The sequence below is a fragment of the Grus americana genome, chromosome 1 (assembly GCF_028858705.1).
Source record: "Grus americana isolate bGruAme1 chromosome 1, bGruAme1.mat, whole genome shotgun sequence".
NCBI lineage: Eukaryota > Metazoa > Chordata > Aves > Gruiformes > Gruidae > Grus > Grus americana.
In genome coordinates, this window is record NC_072852.1 from 1868393 (window position 1) to 1890082 (window position 21690).

At 50.6% G+C, this 21690-nt stretch overlaps 2 protein-coding genes across 9 annotated transcripts in view; one reads left to right on the forward strand and one right to left on the reverse strand.

Moving 5' to 3' along the window:
* Positions 1–4731: 4731 nt before the first annotated feature.
* On the forward strand, positions 4732–11269 carry IL15RA (interleukin 15 receptor subunit alpha). Of its 4 annotated transcripts, none has more exons than XM_054813033.1 (8): positions 4732–4955; positions 8811–9005; positions 9134–9211; positions 9499–9735; positions 9932–9961; positions 10231–10291; positions 10374–10695; positions 11124–11261. In XM_054813033.1, the coding sequence occupies exons 1-7, from the start codon at positions 4883–4885 to the stop codon at positions 10474–10476; spliced, it is 777 nt and encodes a 258-aa protein (XP_054669008.1). In that variant the 5' UTR covers positions 4732–4882; the 3' UTR covers positions 10477–10695; positions 11124–11261. The 4 variants fall into 4 exon arrangements, with proteins under 4 accessions (XP_054669008.1, XP_054669006.1, XP_054669007.1 ...); XM_054813031.1 differs by lacking the exon at positions 4732–4955 and adding an exon at positions 8258–8643 and having other exon boundaries at positions 11124–11269; XM_054813032.1 differs by lacking the exon at positions 4732–4955 and adding an exon at positions 8258–8643 and having other exon boundaries at positions 9502–9735.
* Positions 11270–11420: 151 nt separating this feature from the next.
* Positions 11421–21690, reverse strand: part of FBH1 (F-box DNA helicase 1) — a 32917-nt gene continuing 22647 nt past the window's right edge. For 3 of the 5 annotated variants that reach the window (XM_054813020.1, XM_054813022.1, XM_054813024.1), the window contains exons 14-21: positions 20674–20773; positions 20377–20498; positions 18497–18572; positions 17201–17398; positions 16024–16149; positions 14670–14776; positions 13694–13828; positions 11424–12898 (exon numbers count right to left, since the gene is read on the reverse strand). In XM_054813020.1, coding sequence (XP_054668995.1) covers positions 12779–12898; positions 13694–13828; positions 14670–14776; positions 16024–16149; positions 17201–17398; positions 18497–18572; positions 20377–20498; positions 20674–20773 — 984 coding nt within the window. In that variant the 3' untranslated portion in view covers positions 11424–12778. Of the gene's footprint in view, positions 12899–13693; positions 13829–14669; positions 14777–16023; positions 16150–17200; positions 17399–18496; positions 18573–20376; positions 20499–20673; positions 20774–21690 lie in introns of all 5 variants that reach the window. The other 2 variants (XM_054813023.1, XM_054813021.1) reach the window with 2 other exon arrangements.

Consider the following 21690-nt stretch of genomic DNA (forward strand, 5'->3'; position numbering starts at 1 on the left):
CCTAAAGCCTAGCCAAAGCTTTCACAGTCTTGGCCACCTGTAGACAGGGCAAGATCTGCAAAATAAAAACCAACTCGCTCACAAACATGTTTTTTCCCCCCTGCTTTTAGTTGGCTATAACAAGCTATTTCCTTCGACTGCTTATAGAGGTCAATGAGAATTTCCCTACATTAATTACGAGAGGGGAAATGTGATTTCTTGTAAGCCTTTACAGTGATGCAGCACCATTTGCTCTGCACAAGGCTTTTAAAGTCAAGATTTCCAACTTACCATAATTTTCAGCTTTTGATGGCAAACGAAGTCAAGCTTAATTTTACAAATACCAGCTTTAAAGATGAATGTACAGAAGCGATTTTCCCTACAATGTGACACAACCTGCCTATAATTTGTTATGCTGTCTAGCAGCAGACAAATGATGTTACCCACAAATGATATTACCCTGGGGAAAGGAAAAAGGAAACAAGCTCTATGTGATAGACATTTATGTGCTCCTGGAAAGTGATGGTAGAAAGAGCTATACAAATCTTCCATCCTCCTTTTAATTATCAGAGAATAAAAAAATGTGAGCAGAGTTAATTTTGCTTTAAGAGAAATCCTCTGAGGCTGTTATTTGCAGACGAAAGGGGATGTATCCAAGCCTCCATCTGGAAATTTTACAGCCTTGTGTTTCATCGGTGGCTGCAATTCTGGTTATTTGTTCCAATGTAAGGAACTCTTGCCTCCTAGGATCTGATTAAATAGCATAACATAAAGTCTTGTGACAACATTCTACTAGTTTTCTTTGAGAAAAGGCTGCAACGCTTCTCACCAATGACCTTACAAACCGAGAACTGAAATTCCCAAAAGTCAGGAAACCCAGAAGTTAAGACCCAAAGCAACCCCAAGGCAGAAAACCACTTTTGTGGTTTCATCAGTACTTCTCCCTCCACCTCCATCACTCCAAATGGAAAAGGAGCTGAATTTCCAAAAAAATTCCAATGGAGATCCCCTGCATGCCCAAAAGCTGTGCACACCCCACCCTGCCTCTCACCCGGCTTCACATGAATTCCTCAGCAGCAGAGTCACACTTCCAGAAATTCCAACGTGAGCAGTTTCCAAGCTCAGGAGCAGCTTTCAGAAAGGCAGGATCCTCTCCGGCCAGATGCTGCAAATGCAACATGCACTCATAGTCATCATCGTGGTGTCCCTCTGGGCAGCAACACCACTCTGTTTCAACCAATTCTACCAATTCAGAAGTAAAAAAAAAAAAAGATGTTTTCAACATGCATCAATGTGTAAAATCTATAGCAAGCATAAGTGTGGTGTATTTTAGCTTTTGCCAGAGAATGGTCCTGCCTACAATACTAAGCACTGGATCTCCTTCTCCTTCTCCCTCTCCTTCTCTCCTTCTCCTTCTCTCCTTCTCCTCCTTCTCTCCTTCTTTTTTCCTTCTCCTTCTCTCCTTCTCCTTCGTCTTTGTCTTCATCTTTATCTTGTCTTAATCTTCATCTTCTTCCTCTTCTTTGTCTTCATATGCATGTTCTTCATCATCTTATCTTTGTTGTCTTTATCTTCATCTTCTTCAACTTTGTCTTCTTCATCTTCTTTGTCTTCATATTGCTATTATTATTGTTATTACATTGTTATTGTTATTCCTTCTCCTCCTCTTCCTCCTTCTCCTCAACATGTTTAGCTTTAACACTAATCTGTAACACCCGTAGGATAGGGTCATTAAAACTAATAAAGGTCATAATAAAGCATTTATAGTCTCCTGGGTGGGAAGCAGTATCAAGGCAACCTGGTTTAGTCCCTGCAGGTGCAGGTCACACTTACTTCTGCCTCTCAAACATGCTGTGCCTGCCTTGAGCATTTGCAGTGTGCTCCCAGTAGGGATAATTATTATCACAGCACCAGAAAACCATCTGCTTCATTTGTTAGAGAGCCTCAATATTTTTGTAGCTCCCATAAGACAAAATGGTAGCACTATAATTTGTTCCTGGTTAAGGAAAAACTTCCATCTCTTTTTTATTTTCAGGGATCTATTTTGATTTTTTCTAGGTGCCTCTAAGCACAGCGGGTAGCACCGCTTTGGGAGAGAGAGACCATCCTGAGCAGCGACCGCTTCTTGCCTAGACTGATTAATAGTAGGTAAGGTAAAATTAGAGCAGGGATGCTAACTTGATGGGAAATCATTCCGGTTTGCAAACCTGATCTTTACAAATGGTTCGTAGCAACCTTTTGTACCGAGCATGTGCTATTCGCAGGGATGAACCACACTCCCAAATATTCATGGGAGATAAGAACATTTAATGATGAACTCACATCCTGAGTGGGTTATATACACTTGGTGCAGGAACACATATGTCAGAGATGATAAGAAATGAAATCATTCCTGGCAAAGTCCTCAAAGAAAAACAAAAGCAGATGAACTGTTGGATCTCGTACTATTTTGCTGTATAAGGCATCATTTCAGTTGCTCTTAGCTGGAAAGTGAGCCCAAAGGAACATTTTTGCCCAGGAAGGAGATTGCTCCTGTGCTGACATCTTAAAACAAGCAGTTTGTTTCTCTTCAAAGACACTGGACTGATCTCTAGTCCTGGCCTAGAATCCAGCTTTTCTTACCCCAAAATCTCCAGTTAAAGAGACATAATCAATAACACAACCCTTCCACACGCTACATCCAAGGAGAAACAAGCAAAACCCCAGCAGAACTAAAACACTTCTGCCCAACCTTCCCAAAAGCAATACAAGGCGAGATGGAGGGAGATGGGTCAGCACAAAAATTGTTTCTCAGATGTTCAAAGCAATTGAAAACAGAGAGCTTTTAAATTGTTAGCTTGGATGCGGGATGGCAAAGCCCTCTGAAAATACAGAAGATGTGCTCAGCCCTTGGTTATCTCCATGTCCAACTGTGAGGGATGCTTTAGGGTGCATGGGGCAGGCACAAGGTGGGAAGGATCCTTTGATGCCGTGTGTTGGGGGACAGTGCACAAAGGGCTCCCCGAGACGTGGATCAGGCAGGGCTCAGTGGGGTGATGCTGGAAATCAGCAGCCACGGTCATTCATAGCTCTGACTTTTTTGTAGATAAACTTCCTATTGAAATTATGCCATTCTCGGACATCACAATTTTCCAGTTTGGCCAATAAAAATAAACTCTCACAGGTAGTTTTGCTTATCTTCTTGAAGATTAGTAGTTCCAGATTTTTTTTTCGCAAGGATTGCAAAAACCCTTGATCAGAAACAGTTATGACAGAATTGGGTTTTTTTCTGGCTTTCGAAGGAATACTTGGAGAAGGGTAAAGTCTTCACAGACTGTATTTTCTTTACCAAATCCCAGTATTATTGCCCTCAGCTATTTATTGTGTAAGCTAATTGTGAACTCTAACCTGCTGATTGCTTTTCATAATGTGAAATCCCAACCCGTCCAGAGTACATAGATTAGAGTGCTTAATCAACACAATTTAAACACCAAGCCCTGGGTATCTGGGGTATCACTTAACTGGGGCATAACTGGGGCAGCATTTTCATCTGCCTGGCCCTGCATGTTTCCAGCCGCAATCCTCAGGTGTATACGCCTTGTTCTCAAGGTTTGCGGTCTTGTATGTTGCTCCTTCTAAAATACGCTTGTCGGGATCAAGTGGTTTGTCAACTGGTTGGGCCACCTTCAGTGACTCTCTTGTGCTTTAGGGGAGGTTAACAGAGGTTAATGAACTCTCCTTGATAGGCAGAGGGAGAATGTACCCACTTTTCATGAAGACTTCCTAATTGGCCATGAAACGTATCCTCCAAATAGCCCTTTTCCTTCCCTTTTGTAGTTATTGTGAAGATACTCACTGCCAAGACAAAATGACTTGCAGTCAAGAGAAGAGGAAATGGAGACAGGCAAAGCCAGGAGGCCACGAGCAAGGAACCGGGAATTGGAATTGTTTTGGAATGATTTGTTGTAAGCAGGACCTGTGGGAGCAGCACAGTCCCAGGCATGCTGCAGGTTGGAGTCCAGTGTAGGAGCTCTGTAGATCTTCCAGGGCCTTGAATCATATCTAGCCTGAGTTCCAGTTTTAAGGTTTGCCTGAGGACCACCAAGCTCCAGCTCCAGCATTGGGATATCTGCGTCCCCATGGCCCCCTGGGTATTGCATCACCCCAGGAACTGCTCTCTTCTCTAGGGGTATCACAGCTGCCATCCCCCAGGTATCACATCCCCTCTCCCCCACCCCCTGATATTGCATCCCCCTGGGTAATGCACACCCCCTCCTCACATATTTCATCCTCCTGGTATTGCACACACGCACACCCCCGGGTATCTCATACTCCTTGGGTACTGCATCCCCTCTCTGGGTACTGCATCCTCCCTCGGGTACCAAATCCGCCCCCCCCAGGTGCTGCATCTCCTTCCTGGCTATTGGACCACCCCCCCACTCCTGCCAGCGCTATTGCATCCCACGGGTATTTCACGCCCCCCCCACCGGCCCCCGAGGTATTGCATCCCCCCGGGTATTGCATCCCCCCCCCCCGGTATCTCATTCCCCTCCCCGGGGCAAAGAATCCACCCCCACCCGGTATTGCATCCACCCCCCCCCCCCAGTACTGCATCCCCTCCCAGGTATTACATCCCCCCGGGGTACTGCATCCCCACTCGGGTACCGAATCCACCCCGGGCATTGCACCCCCCCCAATCCCCCCCTCCCCGGGCACTGCACCCGCCCTCCCTCCGCCCGGGCTCCCTTCCCGGCAGGGCTGTGGGTCCGTCCCTCTCGGTCGTCCCGGCTCGAAAGCGAAAGCGAAAGGGGAAGGCAGGACGCGCCACGCCGGGCATGTCCGGCGGCGGGCGGCGGGACAGCGCCGCGGAACCCCCGCGGGAGCGCTGAGCTGCCCGGCCCGGCCCCGGTGCCGCCGCCGTCCCATGGCGCGGCCGCTGCTGCCGCTGCTCTGCGGTACCGTCGCCCTCCTGCTGCCCTGGGCCGCCGCTGACACCGGTAAGCGGGATTCCCCCGGGCTCCCCGACCCGCCGCCGACATGCCCACGTCCTCCCACGGGGTGCCCACGTCCTCCCCGGGGTGCTCACGCTACTCCTCGGGGTGCCCACGCCGTTTCCGGGGTGTTCGCTTAGCTTTCCGGGGTGCCCACGCTACTCCCCGGGGTGCCCACCCCTCTCTCTAGGTTTGTCTTGCACCCCCCTGGGGTACCCACGCTGCACCCTGGGGTGCCCACACTCCCCCCGAAGGTGCCCAGGCTGCACACCAGTGTACCCACACTCCCTCCCCAGGGTGCCCCCGCCCCCGCCAAGGCACCCACACGGCTCCCCTGGGTGCCCAAGCTGCACCCCCACGTTCCCCTGGCACCCCACCAGGTGCCCACCTCCCTCCCTGGATGCCCACACCGCCTTCCCCACCAGTGTCCAGGGAGGCTGGGGGTGATTTTTAGGGTCCGTGAGATGGACCTATGGGAGCTGCATCACCGCAGGCTTTCACTCCGGGTGGGCTGTGTGATTTTTCCACGGGACGGTGACTTGTCCACGGCTGAGCATTGCTGTCGGACTGGGAATGTCTCACCTCTCCAGAAGTAACTTTGGGAAAAATCACCGTCACGGCTCAGTGCGGATGGTGGAGGAGCTGGTGATGCTGGCAGCACTGGGAAGCCGCTGGCTGCGGCAGCAAGTCCATTGGGAATACTGAATTAACTGGAAATGCGGTAATTGTGAAGAATTTGCCTGGAAATGCAGGAAATAAGGCTGGAAGGGACTACAAAGCTTCGGGACAGCTTTAGCGCTCTCCCTTCTCCAGGCTCCCGTGTGCTAATGAAGCTGCAGTGCCCAAGAAAATGAATTTATTCCTATTTCTAAACAACTGGGAGGTGCAGCGAGGGTTGTAAAATTACTCCAGTAGCAAAAATTAGGAATGAGCTGTGTGTGCTGCCAGGCGCATCTCAGGAACAGGCTAAAAATAGCTTTCCCCGAAGGCAATACCCTCCAACGGCCCCATCCAGGATCTGCAGATGATGTTCCTGATAGTGGTGATGCAATCAGGACCACTGTTTGGGGCAGAAAATGTGGTTATCTGGGCTGTTAGGGAACAAGAATAATAGTTACTGCTTTTAATTCTGTCAATGGATGATTCGGGACACGCCGCAGCTGCTCTGCACCGGCCGTGCCGATGCTCGCACCGGGCATCACATCCGCTCCTGCTTTCCATCCCCGGCACAGCTTGTAAATGTTTTTCAGTTAAAAAAGTGAAAAAGTTTTATTTATTTCATGAATACAAAACCCCCTGAATATTGTGCATGTGTTTCAACTTGGAGATTTAATATCGGGGGGGATGCGGAGAATTTGGATGGAAATAAGGCAGCCAGAGGTATTTTCCCAGGTAGGCTGCTACCTGGCACCACGGCTCGTTTGGGAGGTCAGCTAACGATGCGACATCTTTGAGCACTTGGGCTGACATATCAATGGGAAAACTCAACCAGCAAAGCTCAAAGGGAACAGAAACAAGCAGAAAGATGCTTTTGGCCGTCCTAGGAGAGTCTTGTGAGCTTTTCCTTGGTTTAAACAGGAAAATAGAAGACACATGTTTTATTTCTGCATGCAAGTCCCCAGTAGTGTCCAGATCCAAAGAATTTTATCAATCTGCTCCAATAAAAAAGCAAACGAGAGGGAGAGGTTTGTAGTTACTGCAGATCTCCTTGCTTGGAAGCAAGAGCTTTATCACGGCTCTCCCTGTCCATCCATATTTTCCACCATTTCCAATTCACTGCTGAGGTATAAAAGAAAGTCTAAATCTTGGCCATGCATCTCCAGGGCTGTAGCAGCGCTGGAAACCTGAATCTCCAAAGATTTCCTCCCCTTTTCCCCCTTGGAATGTGTTTCGTCTCATTGAACAAACTGAAATCCATGCACTGATGGCACGAGTCGCCGGGGTCGCAATCCCGGAGAGCAGCGATGCTGGGGTCTTGCCATCAAAGGACTTGGGCATTTTTTGGAAGAGCAGATTATTTTACAGTCAAATTAACTGGAAAAAAAGTGCTTTGGTGAGATTGAGATGACGTTTTCCTGGATATTTTTGATGCTTCCAGACAGATTTTCCGCTGCGTTCCCTTTGCAGACGTGCCTGCGGGTTGTCTTGGCGCTGGAAGGGCTTTTCATTCATTTTATGGCATGGCTTCATGTCTGACAAGGTGCGAGGGTGTTGTGAAACAGCCCGTGCGGTTTCCTCGAAATGCTCCCAGAAACTTCACCTCTGACTTGAGAGGAGACCGAGAACTGACATGCTCAGCACATGTGTGGCCGCCGCATCGCTCGTGCTTTCCGGACACGGTGGCTGCAGCAATTCGGGGTGTCCCAGTGCCGGGGGGACACGGCACGGACCCACCCAAGCACCGAAACGGAGCAGAGGCCCCTAGGATGTTTGGGGATACATAACAAATTGGGGCAGGAGATTTTTAAGATTAAGGAGATTTTATGTCCGGGTGTTTTGGGTGCCTAGGGAAGCATGTTGTGTTCCTGTCCCCACTGCCACTGTGCTCCCGTCCCCGCTGTGCTCCCGTCACCATCCCACTCGCGATCCCAGCCCAACCGTGCGTCCCTCCGTACCAAATGTGCATCATCCCGGCTGGGCACCGCTCCGTCCCAGCTGGGCATCGCTTCATCCCAGCTGGGTATTGCTCCATCTGTGCCGGGCATCAATTCATCCTTGCTGTGTATCGCATCCCAGCCGTGCATCGCTCCATCCCGGCCGTGCATCGCTCCATCCCGGCCATGCATGGCTCCATCCCGGCCGTGCATCGCTCCATCCTGGCTGTGCATCGCTCCATCCCGGCCGTGCATCGCTCCATCCCGGCCGTGCATCGCTCCATCCCGGCCGTGCATTGCTCCATCCTGGCCGTGCATGACATCCCGGCTGTGCATTGCTCCATTTTGGCTGTGCATCGCATCCTGGCCATAGATTGCTCCATCCTGGCCGTGCATGACATCCTGGCTGTGCATCGCTCCATCCCAGCTGTGGACCACTCCAGCCTGGCTGTATATTGCTTTATCCCCGCCGTGCACCGCTCCGTCCTGGTGCTGGAGCATCACCTCTCCGCAGCGGCTCGCGTAGGACGACAGGAGGTGGCAGCGGGGGTCGTGGGCGAGCCGTTCCCATGCTGCGGCAGGGGTCCAGGTGCGGGCAGAGTCTTGGGGCAACCAAGAAACTTTCTCCATTGCGCCAGAGAAAAGAAGTGAAATTGTAACATCCTCTTGCAAAACTGACCTCAAATCAGGGCCAAAGGGGAAGCATGAGCCCTTCTGGGGATGAGAAAAGCTGTAACCCATAGCTCATCACCACCACATTGCCCAGCCACGTGATGCTCAGATTTCAGCTGCCTCTGGGGCTGTGCGCTGCAGCTTCTGGCAAGGAAAAAGCCCCAGGAAGTGGCTGGAGGACTCACGCAGCACCTGGAATTTTTCAGCTGAAAAATGAGCAGATTAAAAAGGAGGCAGCGAGGGCAGATGAAATGCAGCAGCTGTTGGCAGGATGCAGCCAGGGCTGTCCGCCTGGGACAGTCACTGCGGGGGGATGAAATTCTGTGAAAAGGCTTCGTCGACTGGAGGAGCTGCTACAAGTGGCTGCAAATGTGCTGGAAACGGAGCTTTCCCCTTCTCCATCCCCTGTGCATCCCGTCTCTTTGCAGGTTGGATGAGGCTCTCCCAGCCTCAGGCCAGCACCAATACCTCATTCCCACCCTTTGGCAGGATTTGACCCTCCTGGGTGCTGTTCAGCACAGTGAGCTGGGGCCGGAGGGTGCCTAATCTCCCTGTTGTGATCTCCATCTCTTTTTTTTTTTCCCCCCTCTGCCAGCTCGATGCAGCCGCCCCAAGGATGTGGCTAACGCGCACATCGATGTGGGCAACAACACGCTGCTCAACGCCCGCCTGCGCTACACCTGTAACCCGGGCTACAAACGCAAAGCTGGTACCTCCAGCCTCATCCAGTGCATCCTCCGTGATGGTTCCACCGAGCCCGACTGGACCCACACCACGCTGCAATGCATCCGTAAGCCCTCGCTTGGCAGCTGGAAGGTGATGGGACCGGGGAGGGGGGACACCTCCAGCACTGGAGGAGGATGCGGGGTGGCGTGGGCGCTGCCGTTGATGGTGTCTCTGCGTTGTGTCTTCCCGAAGGGGACCCAGCTCTACCTCCGGAAACCCCCAGCCCTGATGTCATGACCACGCCGCGTGCTGAGAGGACGACCCAAAGGGGTGAGAAGGGGCAAACGCGGCCCATGGAGGTTGGTTTGGGGCCACCGTGGCCGTAGCCACGGCAAAACCACAACCACCGTGGTATGGAAAGCAAAATATTTCAATGGCGTGATCGAGTTAATTCAATTCCATGAAATCAAGCCATTTCATAGCTGCCGGATGGGCCGTATCGCCCTTGCGATGACCTGCCCAAAGCAGGCACGAGGCTGAACACTGAAATAACAGTGCTACCTGGAACATGCCTGTTAATTTCTCTAAATTAAAAAGTTTTACACCATTTTTCCCAGCAGAAACCACTGACGCCAGCCCGACCTCCAGCCCCTCTCCAGCAGCAATGCCCAGGCTGCCAGGAGCTGCCAGCCAGTCACCTATTCCACCAGCACCCGATGGGCCATCGCTGGAGGCATCTACACCGCCGGAGGTTCCCCCACCACTGGACACATCCACGCTGGGAGAGGGGACGGCCCCAAGGACATCTCTGGGGATAACCCCTCTGCCCACCGCCCCCGCAGACCACGCCGCAGGTCAGGCCACCTCTCGGGGAGCTAACCCACCAGCGGGGCTGTGTTTCAAATCGTGAAGGCTCTTACTTTTTCAATGCGTTTTTCCCCTTCTGTCCAACCTCCTTTTTAGTGAGGGTCCCCCCCTTTCCTGACTTTGCGGCTAAAAAATAATAATAATAATAATAATAATCATCTCAATTTCTCTCTTCTTTTCCAGTTTCCATCAAGACCCTGGCCTCTTCCATTGGTGAGCTGGGAAAAAAGCTTCTTTTGGCAAACAAGGGCTTATTTTCTTTTTTTAGCCTAAGAGCTCTCCTCGGGGCTGGGGGAGATTTATGCTGTGGTCAAGGGCAATGCCTGCGAGGGGGGAAGGATGCAGCACCCAAATTTCTTCCCTGGGTGGGGAGGAGGCCTCACGAACATGCACAAAGCATTTTCAGCTCTTTGTGGAGCCGTTTTGCTTGAGTTAGGCTGGGTGTTGGAAGATGCTCATCAGCCGCTCTCTCTCTCCCGCAGGGTTCCCGGTGCTGGTGGTCGCCAGCATTGTGGCTGGCTGCTGCTGCTGGAGGATGAAAAAGTAAGTGTGCCGAGCCCCACGAGGTCTTTCCACCCCGGTGATGAGTTGTCCTCAGCCTCTGACGCTCCTCTCCCCTCTGCAGACGCGCGGAGCAGAACTACGAGGTGGCGATGATGGCCATCCCCATGATGGCTCCCACCACTGAGAACGAGACGTCGCCACCCGGTGTCTTCGCCATGGGCTGAGCACCCACCGCCCGGCAACTTGGTGCGCCCACCAGCCCGGAGGACGCTCCGGGCTCGGATGGAAAGCCGGACACTGCCCCAGGCGGCGGTGGCACGTGGCAGAGCGTGTCCTGGTCCCCAGCTGCTCTCTGTGTAACATGCTCGCCATGGGGACACGTGGCTGCTCTTCCCAGCCTGAACAAGTGACTCCCATAGATGAGACTGCTCCAGCACCCAAAGGTGTGTGGGTATCCCATTATGTGGCTGAATGGGGGATGGGTGAGCCCCGTGAGCACCCCGAGGTGGCGTGGAGGCGGCGGGTGTCCTGTGTCGGGAGCCAAAATTTGGAGGTGGTGATCCTGCGGGTGCTGGTGGTTGGCAGGGAGTGGGCTGGGGGCTGCCTGCCCCAGTGAAGGGGGTTTGGGGTGCAGGGGGTGGGGTTTGGGGTGCCAGGGGATGAAGCTGGGCTGCCCTGCCCCAAATAGCGCCCGTTCTCTGGTCAGGAGCAAGGCCAGAGTTGGACCAGCTGGACTGGCCCCATCCCTCAAGCTACTTTGCCCCAAAATTGCCCCAATAAACCGGAAAGCAGCGCTGCTCGTGGCAGACAGAGAGGGACCCAGCTGAACATCCTTCCGCCGCGTCCTCACTCCCTTCCTGCTCTCTTTCAGCCATTCGCCGGTGTGTCCGCAACCGCAGCAAAAGGTGCCGGCGCCGTCCTGCTGCGGTTGCAGGGGTCAGCCCTTGTACCGCAGCTCAGGGATCCGACCCCAGGTGCCCGCCGGCTCCGGCCGCTTGCAGGGGACCACAAGCAGGAGCGATTTCGCTGTAGACACTACCAACGACCGAAGGCAGTAACATGACCTAGGAACTATTTTCCTTTGCATTTTTTCCCTTCATCCATCATCAGTTGTTACCCACCCATTTCCTCCTCGCTACAGAACGGGCACGTTACACTGATGCCGTTTTATGTATAAATGTGTACATTTTGTATATAAAATAACGCACACACAGAGGTTGATTTTTTTATCTCGTCGGGTGTCCGGGCAGCCGTGACGGTGGGGGACAGCAGGGACAGACGGGAGCGGCACTTTGGACGCGTGACGGACCAAACCCTCCGGCAGCGGCGCTGCCTCTCCCCACTGTGCCACGGCTGGGAGGGATCCCAGGAGGTGCCCGGTCCAACATCTGCGATGAGTTTTGCTGTTAGATCCAGTGTCTGAGTCTTGGGGCAACTTCTACCCATGCTTAGGTGAGCAGAAGAGAAAAAGCTTTTCTGGAGTCAGTGCTTCGAAAGTGAAAGGAGAGCAAGCGGACCAGCTACTGTTCAATGAATAACCATGGAAGTCAACAGGATGTGTGAGCTTCCTCCAGCAGGCATGGCTCACAGCTCTGGGCTCACGTCCAAGAGCAGATCTCTTCTGAAACTGGTTTCGGTTTTGATCTCCACCTGACACGGGCTCCGGTACAACGAGTTACGGTGTCGTCAAGCGGAGAAAACACCATCTGATTTACAAGACCACCGTGCTACTTGCACCATTGCTACTGTGATGGCTGGTAAATAAATGTAACCCAGGACAACTTCTTAATGGAAGAGAAGAGAAAAAAAAGAAAGCATTAAGGCTTTTTTTTTTTTTTTGGTTACAAATGTAATTGCAGCATTAAAAACTCTCTCCCGTTTGTCTCTGAATTAGACTCAAACCAAAGCAGTTCTTCAGATGCGGTCTCTCTTCTTCCCTTATTGTTTCCTGCAGGGAGAATGGAAACAGAGTCTGGGGAAACTCCTCTGCTGCAAATAAGGAAGATTAATTCAGCTGGCAGAGATGAACAGCTTCCTGCCAGAGCTGATAAGTGACATTTTCCATATTAAAATAGGCTCCAGGAAAAAGTCCATTCTCTAGGAATAGCGTTTCTTTTCAGTGTCGCATTTCCTCTTCTGGTGGCTCAGAGGGATTTCACTGAGGCATGACGTGATGGAATAAGCAAGGAAATCCTGGCAGTTTGGTCACTAGAGGTGTTTTCCTGGAAATAACAGAGAGGTAATGCTCAAAAAACCAAGCTGTCCTGTCCGATACAGTTTATATATAGTGCATATTCTGTGCAGTGGTGCGTGCCGTGCTGACCAGCTCTTGGAGGGCCAGGCAGGGCTGGAGAAAAGGTCTCGCTCGCACCTTGCAGAGAGCCTGGAGGGTTCCTCTCAGAGCTGGTGTGAAATCCTGCTGCAATATCCACCTCATTTTGGAGCTGGGATGTAACAACAGGCCTCGTCCCGCATCCAGGATGGCTCCGGGGTGCAGCGAGGGCTCTGGGGAGCTGGAATGTTTCGTTAGAACTGGATGGGCTGTTCCTGAAGCGCTGGGAAAAGGGTCAGTGGTGTCAACGAGCCAAAGCGCTGCTGCGTGCAAGCGTGGCAAAGGTAACCACCTGCATCCCTGCTGCCATTGCTCTGTGGGAGAAAGAGGAGATGTGAGAGGAGAGGAAGGCTGGAGGAAGGCTTCCAACCTTGGTTGCAATCTCCTCACATTCAGGGAAGAGAGCAACGATGCGCCCAAAGCATCTCCTGCCACCTCCCTGTGCAGGTCTTTGCTGGTGAAGGATGAGGCTTTGCCCATCTCAGCCCCTGTGATGGCTCAGAGCCATCTGCTCTCTGGTTGTGGACATGGAGCTCCACTGGATTTACTGCATGCTTCCAAGGGAAACTTGGCCTTCACCGCACCTTCTGGGCAAGGATTAACCCCAGAAGGTGGGATCGAAGCCAAAACTGGACCCTAAAGTCTGATCGTCACTTCCAGCTGGCTGGCAGGGACGAGTGGAGCTCTGCCAACCCCAGATGGATGTTCAGTGGCCTTGGCAGAGGCTCCAAGAGTCAGGAATGGGATCTGACACAACAAAACCCCAAACCCAGCCCCATGTGAGACCATAATTCATCTCAGAAGAGAGGTCAAGGCTTGAGTGGATCTGTGGGAACTGCACAACCACCCTGAACCATATGGTCAGGAGGTCACCCCAATACGAGTCGGGGTTGTGAGCAGAAGCAAAGGGCCGGGGACCTATGGGCGTGAGATCCAGCTACAGGACGTTTCCTGCTCACTCCCACTGAAGCTTAGCACTGAGGTTGTCCTTCCCCAGTGTGATAGCTCAGAGCAATCACAGAGCGCAGCCACCCCCCAAGCGAACGGAGCCGCTTGTGAAGACTCCTGATCCAAAAATGTGATCTCAAAGGCCCAGGGAGGAGACGTACGTGAGTCAAAGGGAGCTTCTTCACAACCAGCCCAGAGCCGGATTGCAATGTTTTTGTACACTGTGGCATAGAACAAGTGATGGCAGCTCCGTCCTTCGTAGCCTCACTCATCAGCTCCACCTGAAGGAAATGCTCCTAAGGAAAAAAAGGGAACAACACTCAGAAGGAGCTGAGATACTGGAACAAGTTGTTTCATTTATTTTTTTAACCCCCTGGAAAGTGATTTGCAACATGATTTTTTTTTTTTTAAAGAAAACGAACACCCCCCCCCCAAACACCCAAACCCCCGGTGACAACAAAAATCAAGCAGAAGCCAGCAGCAGCTCATAAAGAAGTGAAATAAGAGCTGGCAACCACTGCAAACAGAGAAAAGGGAACCTACATGCTTGCACTGAGATAAGAAGTCAGGATCTGCGGTGGACAACACCCAAATGCAAGGACTGTGGAAAAAACCCACTGCAAACTTGTGTCTTGCTACTGAAATCATGGTGCAGAGCAACGTGAACTGAGGGAAAAACATGACCTCAGCTATTGTGGACTGTAACATCACAAGCCAGGGCATAGTCCACGCTCAGCATGAATCTTATGATAATTTTCTTTTATGCTTCTCCACCCCAAACATAATAATCAGAGATGAACAGACTTTACGGGTAGTACATGCTGCCTCTCTCAGCACTTCTTTAAATCAGCAGCAGCCCATCCTGACTGAGATGTCATTGCTTGTAGAGCTGCCTCGAGATCCCAAATCCTAAAGAAACAGCAGCGTGTCCAGGAGTTTGCCCTCCCCAGCCACCTGCTCTGCCTCTGGAGCTCTCACGCATCAGCTGAGGAACTGCCGCGGCTCACGGGCAGGGCTGCTCAGCCAGGTTGCGCGTGGTGATGCCTTGCTTTGAGGCAGCGTGCTATGAAGCGCAGGTATCAAGGCCCTAAACTGCCCTGCTTGAGGATTTGCTTACCTTGGAAAGGTTTCACTTACCCCAGCCAATGCTAAAAGATGTTCCAGGGACTTTGACATCAGTAAATACTTCTTTGCGCGTGTCACTGCTACATAGAGCAGGTTCCATTCATCCTCTGGATACATGCCTAGGTTGGATAAAAGAATCATCAATATCACAGAATCCCAGACTGGTCGGAGTTGGAAGGGACCTCTGGAGATCATCTCGTCCAACCCCCTGCTAGAGCAGGATCACCCAGAGCAGGTTGCACAGGATGGCGTCCAGGAGGGTTTGGAATCTCTCCAGAGAAGGAGACTCCACAGCCTCTCTGGGCAGCCTGTCCCAGGGCTCGGTCACCCTCAGAGGGAAGAAGTTTTTCCTCACATTGAGATGGAACTTCTGTGTTCCAGTCTGTGCCCGTTGCCCCTTGTCCTGTCACTGGGCACCACTGAGAAGAGTCTGGCCCCATCCTCTTGACCCCCACCCTTTAGATATTGATAAGCATTGATCAGATCCCCTCTCAGTCTTCTCTTCTCCAGGCTAACCAGCCCCAGCTCTCTCAGCCTTTCCTCATACGAGAGATGCTCCAGTCCCCTCCTCATCCTCGTAGCCCTCGGCTGGACTCTCTCCAGTAGTTCCCTGTCTGTCTTGAACTGGGGAGCCCAGCACTGGACACAGAACTCCAGATGTGGCCTGACCAGGGCAGAGCAGAGGGGGAGGAGAACCTCCCTCGACCTGCTGGCCACGCTGTTCTTCATGCACCCCAGGTACCTTTGGCCTTCTTGGCCACGAGGGCACCCTGCTGGCTCATGGAGAAAATAAGAATGAACAGCTCTGCCATTCTTCTAGGACTTCTGGAAGGACACTCGGTGTTTCTGCATGAACCCGCAGAGCAGCAGAGCTGTGCAGCTCTCCCCCGCGTTTGCTGTGCAGTTCCTGACACCACCAATAGCTCCTGGCTTGTTCCACGTTCTCCCTTTCGGGCAAAGGCAGGACTCTACATGCTCAGAGCAGCAGCTCACTGCTACGTGTTTTCACACTTCCTGGGCACAGATTTGGCACTGGAGGAGTTTCTCAGTCTCTAGATCCTTTCTGCTCCCTGGGAAGAGACCAGCTCTTCCACAGCATAAACTGTGGCACCTAAGGAAAGCAGCTTCTTTCCCAAGTGTGGACTTGGTCCTTCTATATTGCTTGTTGCTCCAAGCTCTACTGCAGGAATATTCCCCTTCCCCTACCTTGCTGTGAAGGAAACTACGACAAGTTCAATGATCACTAGGACAGCCAGTGGCACTTGACGCCACCGAGAAGCACAGGCTTGCAGGACAAGCGCTGGCAGCATGCTTTGCTTCCCCACTTTTAGATCAGGACGGGTACCGCACACAGCTGTTCCCTTACCGATACTGAAGTTAGTTCTTCTCTGGTAATTGCCACTGAGACACGGTACTTCCACAAAGTCATCTGCAATCAGCACCGTATCAAACTCCAGGCCTTTGGCTTGGTGGACAGTACCTATGAGGTAATCTGTGACCAGCGCAGGTGAGGAACAAGAAGGAAAAAAGATCAGTCATTGCAGCAACAATGGCATTTTTAATTTCACCAGGTGCCGAGTCAAATGAAATTATTTCATTCTGCCTTTGTTTCACTTCTCCCCAAATATAAATCAAAAGTAAAGCACCTCTGTCGGGAATCCAGACTGCTGAAGACAACCTCCCTGACAAGGAAAATGCCTGGTGGTCACCAGCCTGAGCCCCAGCCCCAACTCCCAAACAGGAATGAATGCTCTTTATTTGGTGAATTTTTGACTTGATTGCTTTGTCCCCTCCCTAAATTTTAGTCAGCAAGTTGCAGGGCAACTACAACAGGAATCCTGAAAAGCAAGATAAAGTCCTGGGGCTTTCCAACTCCGGGAAATACTGTGTCCCAAGGTTTATTTGCCTCTAGCGATGCCACATTGAGAAACCTTTGGTGGAGGATTCATTTTACCAAACTCCACCTGGAGTCCCAGGTCACACAATCATTGAACGGTTTGGGTTGGAAGGGACCTCACAGCCCATCTAGTTCCAACCCCCTGCCATGGGCAGGGACACCCTCCACTAGCCCAGGTTGCCCAAAGCCCCATCCAACCTGGCCTTGAACACTGCCAGGGAGCCAGGGGCAGCCACAGCTTCTCTGGGCAACCTGTGCCAGGGCCTCAGCACCCTCACAGGGAAGGATTTCTGCCTCACATCCCATCTCCATCTCCCCTCCTGCAGCTTCAGGCCATTCCCCTTGTCCTGTCACTCCCTGCCCTTGTCACCAGTCCCTCTCCAGCTTTCCTGTAGCCCCTTTAGGGACTGGAAGGTGCTCTAAGGTCTCCCCGGAGCCTTCTCTTCTCCAGGCTGAACAACCCCAACTCTCTCAGCCTGTCTCCACAGTAGAGGTGCCAGAAGCTGCGGCTCAGCTTCCTTTCTCCCTATAAGACAGACTTGATCCAAATTTGGCCTTTTTGCAGAAAGAGGTGGATTCAGCACTGAAGCTGGATTGAAAAGAGACCTGGATTTGCTCCTCTACCAAATACATAGCTTGGCTTTACCTGCCATGGCTTCTTGTGACACATGGCTGCTCTCAATCTTCTTCACCAGCTCAGGGATCCGATCTTTGTATTTCTCCACTATCGCAATTTTCACTTCCAGGTCTTTGTCATCGATGCACTCTGCATATTCCTTTAAACCGAAGAAGCCCCGAGTTTCTTCCCATTTTTTGATAAAGGAATCATTTATAACAAGGTTTGCTGAAAAGAAAGTAGCAGATGACATGAGTTTGACAGACATAATGGCATTTTTTTAATTCTAATCAAATTTCAGAGTAAGTGTGGGGCAGTGGATGGACTGCTGCTGTGGGATGCAGGGGCTGGGGATGCACTCTTCGCTCTGCCATCGCTGTCATAGGTGGCTTTTGCTCAGGATTTTCTTTTTACTGATGCAAAACACCATCAAAGCTCGATGCTTTCATCAGAGCGGGTAGTTTCACAAAGCAGAATCACTTTGAGATCCAGAGCTGGTGTACTATGAAGGGTCTGGAAGTTTACAGAGCTCAGGAGAGAGCGGCTGGCAAACATTCACCGAGCTCATTCATTTCTAGAGAATCCGCACGACCTTCATTCCCAGAGATACTTGGAAATTAAAGGAAAAAAGACCCTAAGCAGTCTGAAAAGACTCTAATGTGACTTCAGAGAGGCCCTGGCTGGAGCAGGGCCCGTCCAACCTGCATTATTCTCCCTTTTTACCCAGATGGCAAGGAGTTTTCCTGGTAGCTCAGCTTCCAAAGAACCAGTAACACCACCCATATAATCAATCACTCGTGGTATTTCACTAAGTCCTTTATTTGTCCCCGTGCCCCATATATAACAATACTCCCCTACTGCTGCCAAGGCAGAGGGAGATTTTAAATGAATGATTTAATTTCTAAATTATATCCATCAGTGAATAGAAAGCATGTGACAGAGGATGTGACACCAGGTTTAAAAACAAAACAAGAAACGCCCAGGACAAATGAAAAGTGAAGTCAAATCAGAAAACACAGGGGGGAAAAAAACCAACTTATGAGTTTACTGGGCTCTTGCACTCAAAATAAGGCATTGCAGGGAAAAACTGGGGAGGGATGCGTGACACGCCCCACAATTTTGTCATTTCTGGTATTAACACCAGCTGAAACGGCACAGCCCATGAAACTGCCACTGAGAAGTCAGGTTTTGATGCATAACTGCACGAGGAAATGGAAAATAAACCACCAAGAAACGTGTTGCTTTCCATCACCACAGCAAAAACTAACCCGTCCGTGCTGCTGTAGGGAGGATCATGCACAGAGAGAAGGGTGAGGATGTACTCACCTTTCTTCCGTTCATCTGCAGGTTGACTGAGTTTCCAAATATCATAAATTCTGCTCAGGCCAAAACGGGCGAGCCCCTAAAACAAACAACAATTTATCTTAATATACAGGAGTAAAGGTGTAGTCTAGAGTTTCTAGATAAACGAGCAGGGCCCAGTGGTTATCGGTGTTAAGAAGGAGGGAAAAAGGAAAATGTGCTGAAGATGCAGAAGGAAGCTGGTTTCTGGAAATCCCTGGAGCTGTAGCACAAGTAAAGGCAGCTGAAAAAGCAACGAACCAGCCCCGCGGACGGACAGGCAGCCAGCGAGAACAGGACGCTGTGTGATCGGCTTTATAACAGAGATAACGGCAGAATTTTATATTCAAAGGCTTTTCAAAGGGAAAAAAATAATTTCTATAATGTTTTCTCTTTCACTAACAAAAAAAGTTTTGGGTTTTGGTCATTTTAGCTTTTAATAGCTGCATGTTGCTTTGTTAAAATGAATTTTAAATGTCTGTTGTGCCATAAATGCTGCTGGTCTATCAACTCCATGCTGTTTCGCAGGAAAGCCACCTCCAGGCACAAATGCATCCTCTTTCCTGAGGCGACGACCACCACAATGAAGACAAACTTGCTAACCTGACTGTAAATGTTTCGGATTCAATGTAAACTGAAACAAAAGGCTTTCTTTGGCAATTTTTAATTTCAGAAAGTATTTTTCCCCCTTGTTTCCAAATTCAGTTTGTTTTGTTCCATCAAAAGAAGCGTCAGGCTGAATTTAGACTTGTTCCAAACTGCAAAAGCAGATGAGAATTTCAGTACCAGGCAGCCAGTTCAAACGCTCGCTGCATTGTAATATGCAGCTTTCCGGTGAAAAAAAGATGAAGAACTTAAAATATCAGCCTAAAATTCAGAAGACCAGGCTCGTCCTCAAACATGATCAGCACTAGGACAACCATTCATTGTCTTTGAGCTTCTAACATTTCAGAACAAGATCTCAAATTAAATCGTAGGTAATCCATGATGCAGAGTTTGAAGACCAATGATTCCTCTGAGGCTTTTGGAACGTGGACCCTTATTAAAACTTTCCTGCAATTCACGCCCGTGGATTTCCGCAGACGTGCGCACACATGCACACTCTCCTTCAGATACACGGGCGCTTTTTTGCAGATGAAAATTCAATGCAAACCTCAGAGCTGTTGCTCCCTCAAGGAGTTAAAATTCAGCATTGCTGAAAATCCCAATTTCCCTCACCATCAGTGCTGGTGAACCAGCTTTCCCTGGTTTCCTGGGCATATCAAGATGGGGAACAGACCATCACAGGACTGGAAATTAGTAACGAGGACAGCACAGCTCTCTGTGGCAACCACGAGCCCTAAGGTCACCTTCAGCTTCAAGCATTGCCTTTGTTTGTCAAGAGAGCTTGAGAAATGCTTATTCTCTGATGGTACAGCCAACAGCCTTTCGTTGCTTTTTACACTCAGCCTGCAATTACAGCTGATTTTTATTTCCCTGACGCAGGAACACGGTGCCAAAGGCAGTCGGCAGCGCTCCATCTAATGCAAATACTCGCAGTGACTTGTTACAGCCATGTATCACTCTGTCCCTGCCCCATCCAGCAGACTGGAGCTGCTGCCGTCTCATCTGAGCCTGATGAAAAAAAAAAAGGGACAGATCAGCCTAAAAAGGGAACCTTGCCTGCGCAGATTTGAGGAACCACTGCTCCAAATAACCCTTCCCCAGCCACACCAGATTGCTGCTTTCTCCTTGAATATTAGTTTTAACCCTACAGATCAGCCACACCTATTTCAAGACACACGTAGGTGACGCCGCTACAAGTGCCAACAGGTTTGGGGACTTGAGGTTGGGATGTGACAGACAAACTGGCAATTTTCCCTTACCCCAATCACGTGTATTTTAATCGGTCTCTCTCTTCCAGTAAGTTTCACAGCATCCTCGAACACATTTAAATTGCTTCGTGATAAGATTGTTATCTTCCCTTCCCTGCTGCCTCTCACATCACCTGCACGAAGAAATTCCCAGTTAGCCAGAGCAGTTAGAAAGCAGGTATCTAAAAACCAAACATCTTCATAAATCAGGATTAATCCCAAGATACTTTGGTTATTATGCAGCAGCTCTATGACTCCCAGTCACTGCGCAGAGCTGGCTGAGCCGAGCGGTGCACCAACACAACTTACCCTTTTGGCTTCCACCCACTAACGTCTTATTCCTGATCTTCTTGCAGACATCCAGGATGGTTGCTCCAATGTAAGCTATTTCAGGACCAAATCTGAAACTCTACATGGAAAAAAATGAAGGAAACAGCAGGAAAAGAAGAGGAACTTGTTAGAACCTACTAAAGTTATATATAGAACTGTACAATTCCCACCAACCTTCTGGACAAGGTTTCTCTTAGAAAAAACACCCAAATCCCTCCAAATTACTCCTAGAAGTCCTGGTCGCTCTTACACCCAAGGCGATAGGAACTGTGCTGTGAGATGGGACTATCACACAGGGCAAAATGTGGTTTCCAGCCTCTCCGTGCCAACAGCTGCCACGGCCAGGACTCCTTCCCAGTAAGTTAAATCGACATGGCCCATCTGTCCTGCAGCAGGGCAGGGGCTAGAGGTGGTGGGCTGCTGGAGCGGTGACACACTGGAGCAGCAAAGCAAGCCTGGGGGTTGCTCCTTACGGTTTCCTAACCTGTAGATCTGGGTCCAACAGTCAAAACATGGCGAGGTCAAGGCCTTAATCAAGTTTTACTAACACCACAATTAAAAACCACCAGTGCCTGGCTGAGCACAACGCCTCCACCAGCAAAGAGAAATGGAAAATCTTGTTACCCAAAAAAAACCCTCCACAAGCGAGGTGATGCCAGGCTGGTCCCGCGGTTGTCACAAGACGTGGCACTGCAAATAAATGCAGTCCCTGTTCCTATGCACCTGTCCCTGGCTCCCGCCCCTTGGCAAGGCTGGTGCAACGGGAAAAAGGCAGCTCGGATGGAGTCTGGTGGCTGTTCCGGCTTAGGAGCTGGTTGCATTGCAGCTTGTATCGCTGTTTTAAGCTGATTCATTCTGCAAGGATTCCCAAAAGGATAATTCCTGCCTTATATTAGATGTGAGAATTGTGTAGCCATGTGGCTAATCAGGCCAAAAAAATTAATCAGGGTGAGCTTTCAGTTGGTGTAACAGCAGGTTAGGTAACGCAGCCTGCAG

Coding starts and splice junctions, on each gene's coding strand:
- IL15RA (XM_054813031.1), top strand. CDS start 8,487: ATGCAGCCAGGGCTGTCCGCCTGGGACAGTCACTGCGGGGGGATGAAA. Junction 8,644..8,810: donor TGCATCCCGTCTCTTTGCAG/GTTGGATGAGGC, acceptor CCCCTCTGCCAG/CTCGATGCAGCCGCCCCAAG. Junction 9,962..10,230: donor GACCCTGGCCTCTTCCATTG/GTGAGCTGGGAA, acceptor TCTCTCCCGCAG/GGTTCCCGGTGCTGGTGGTC.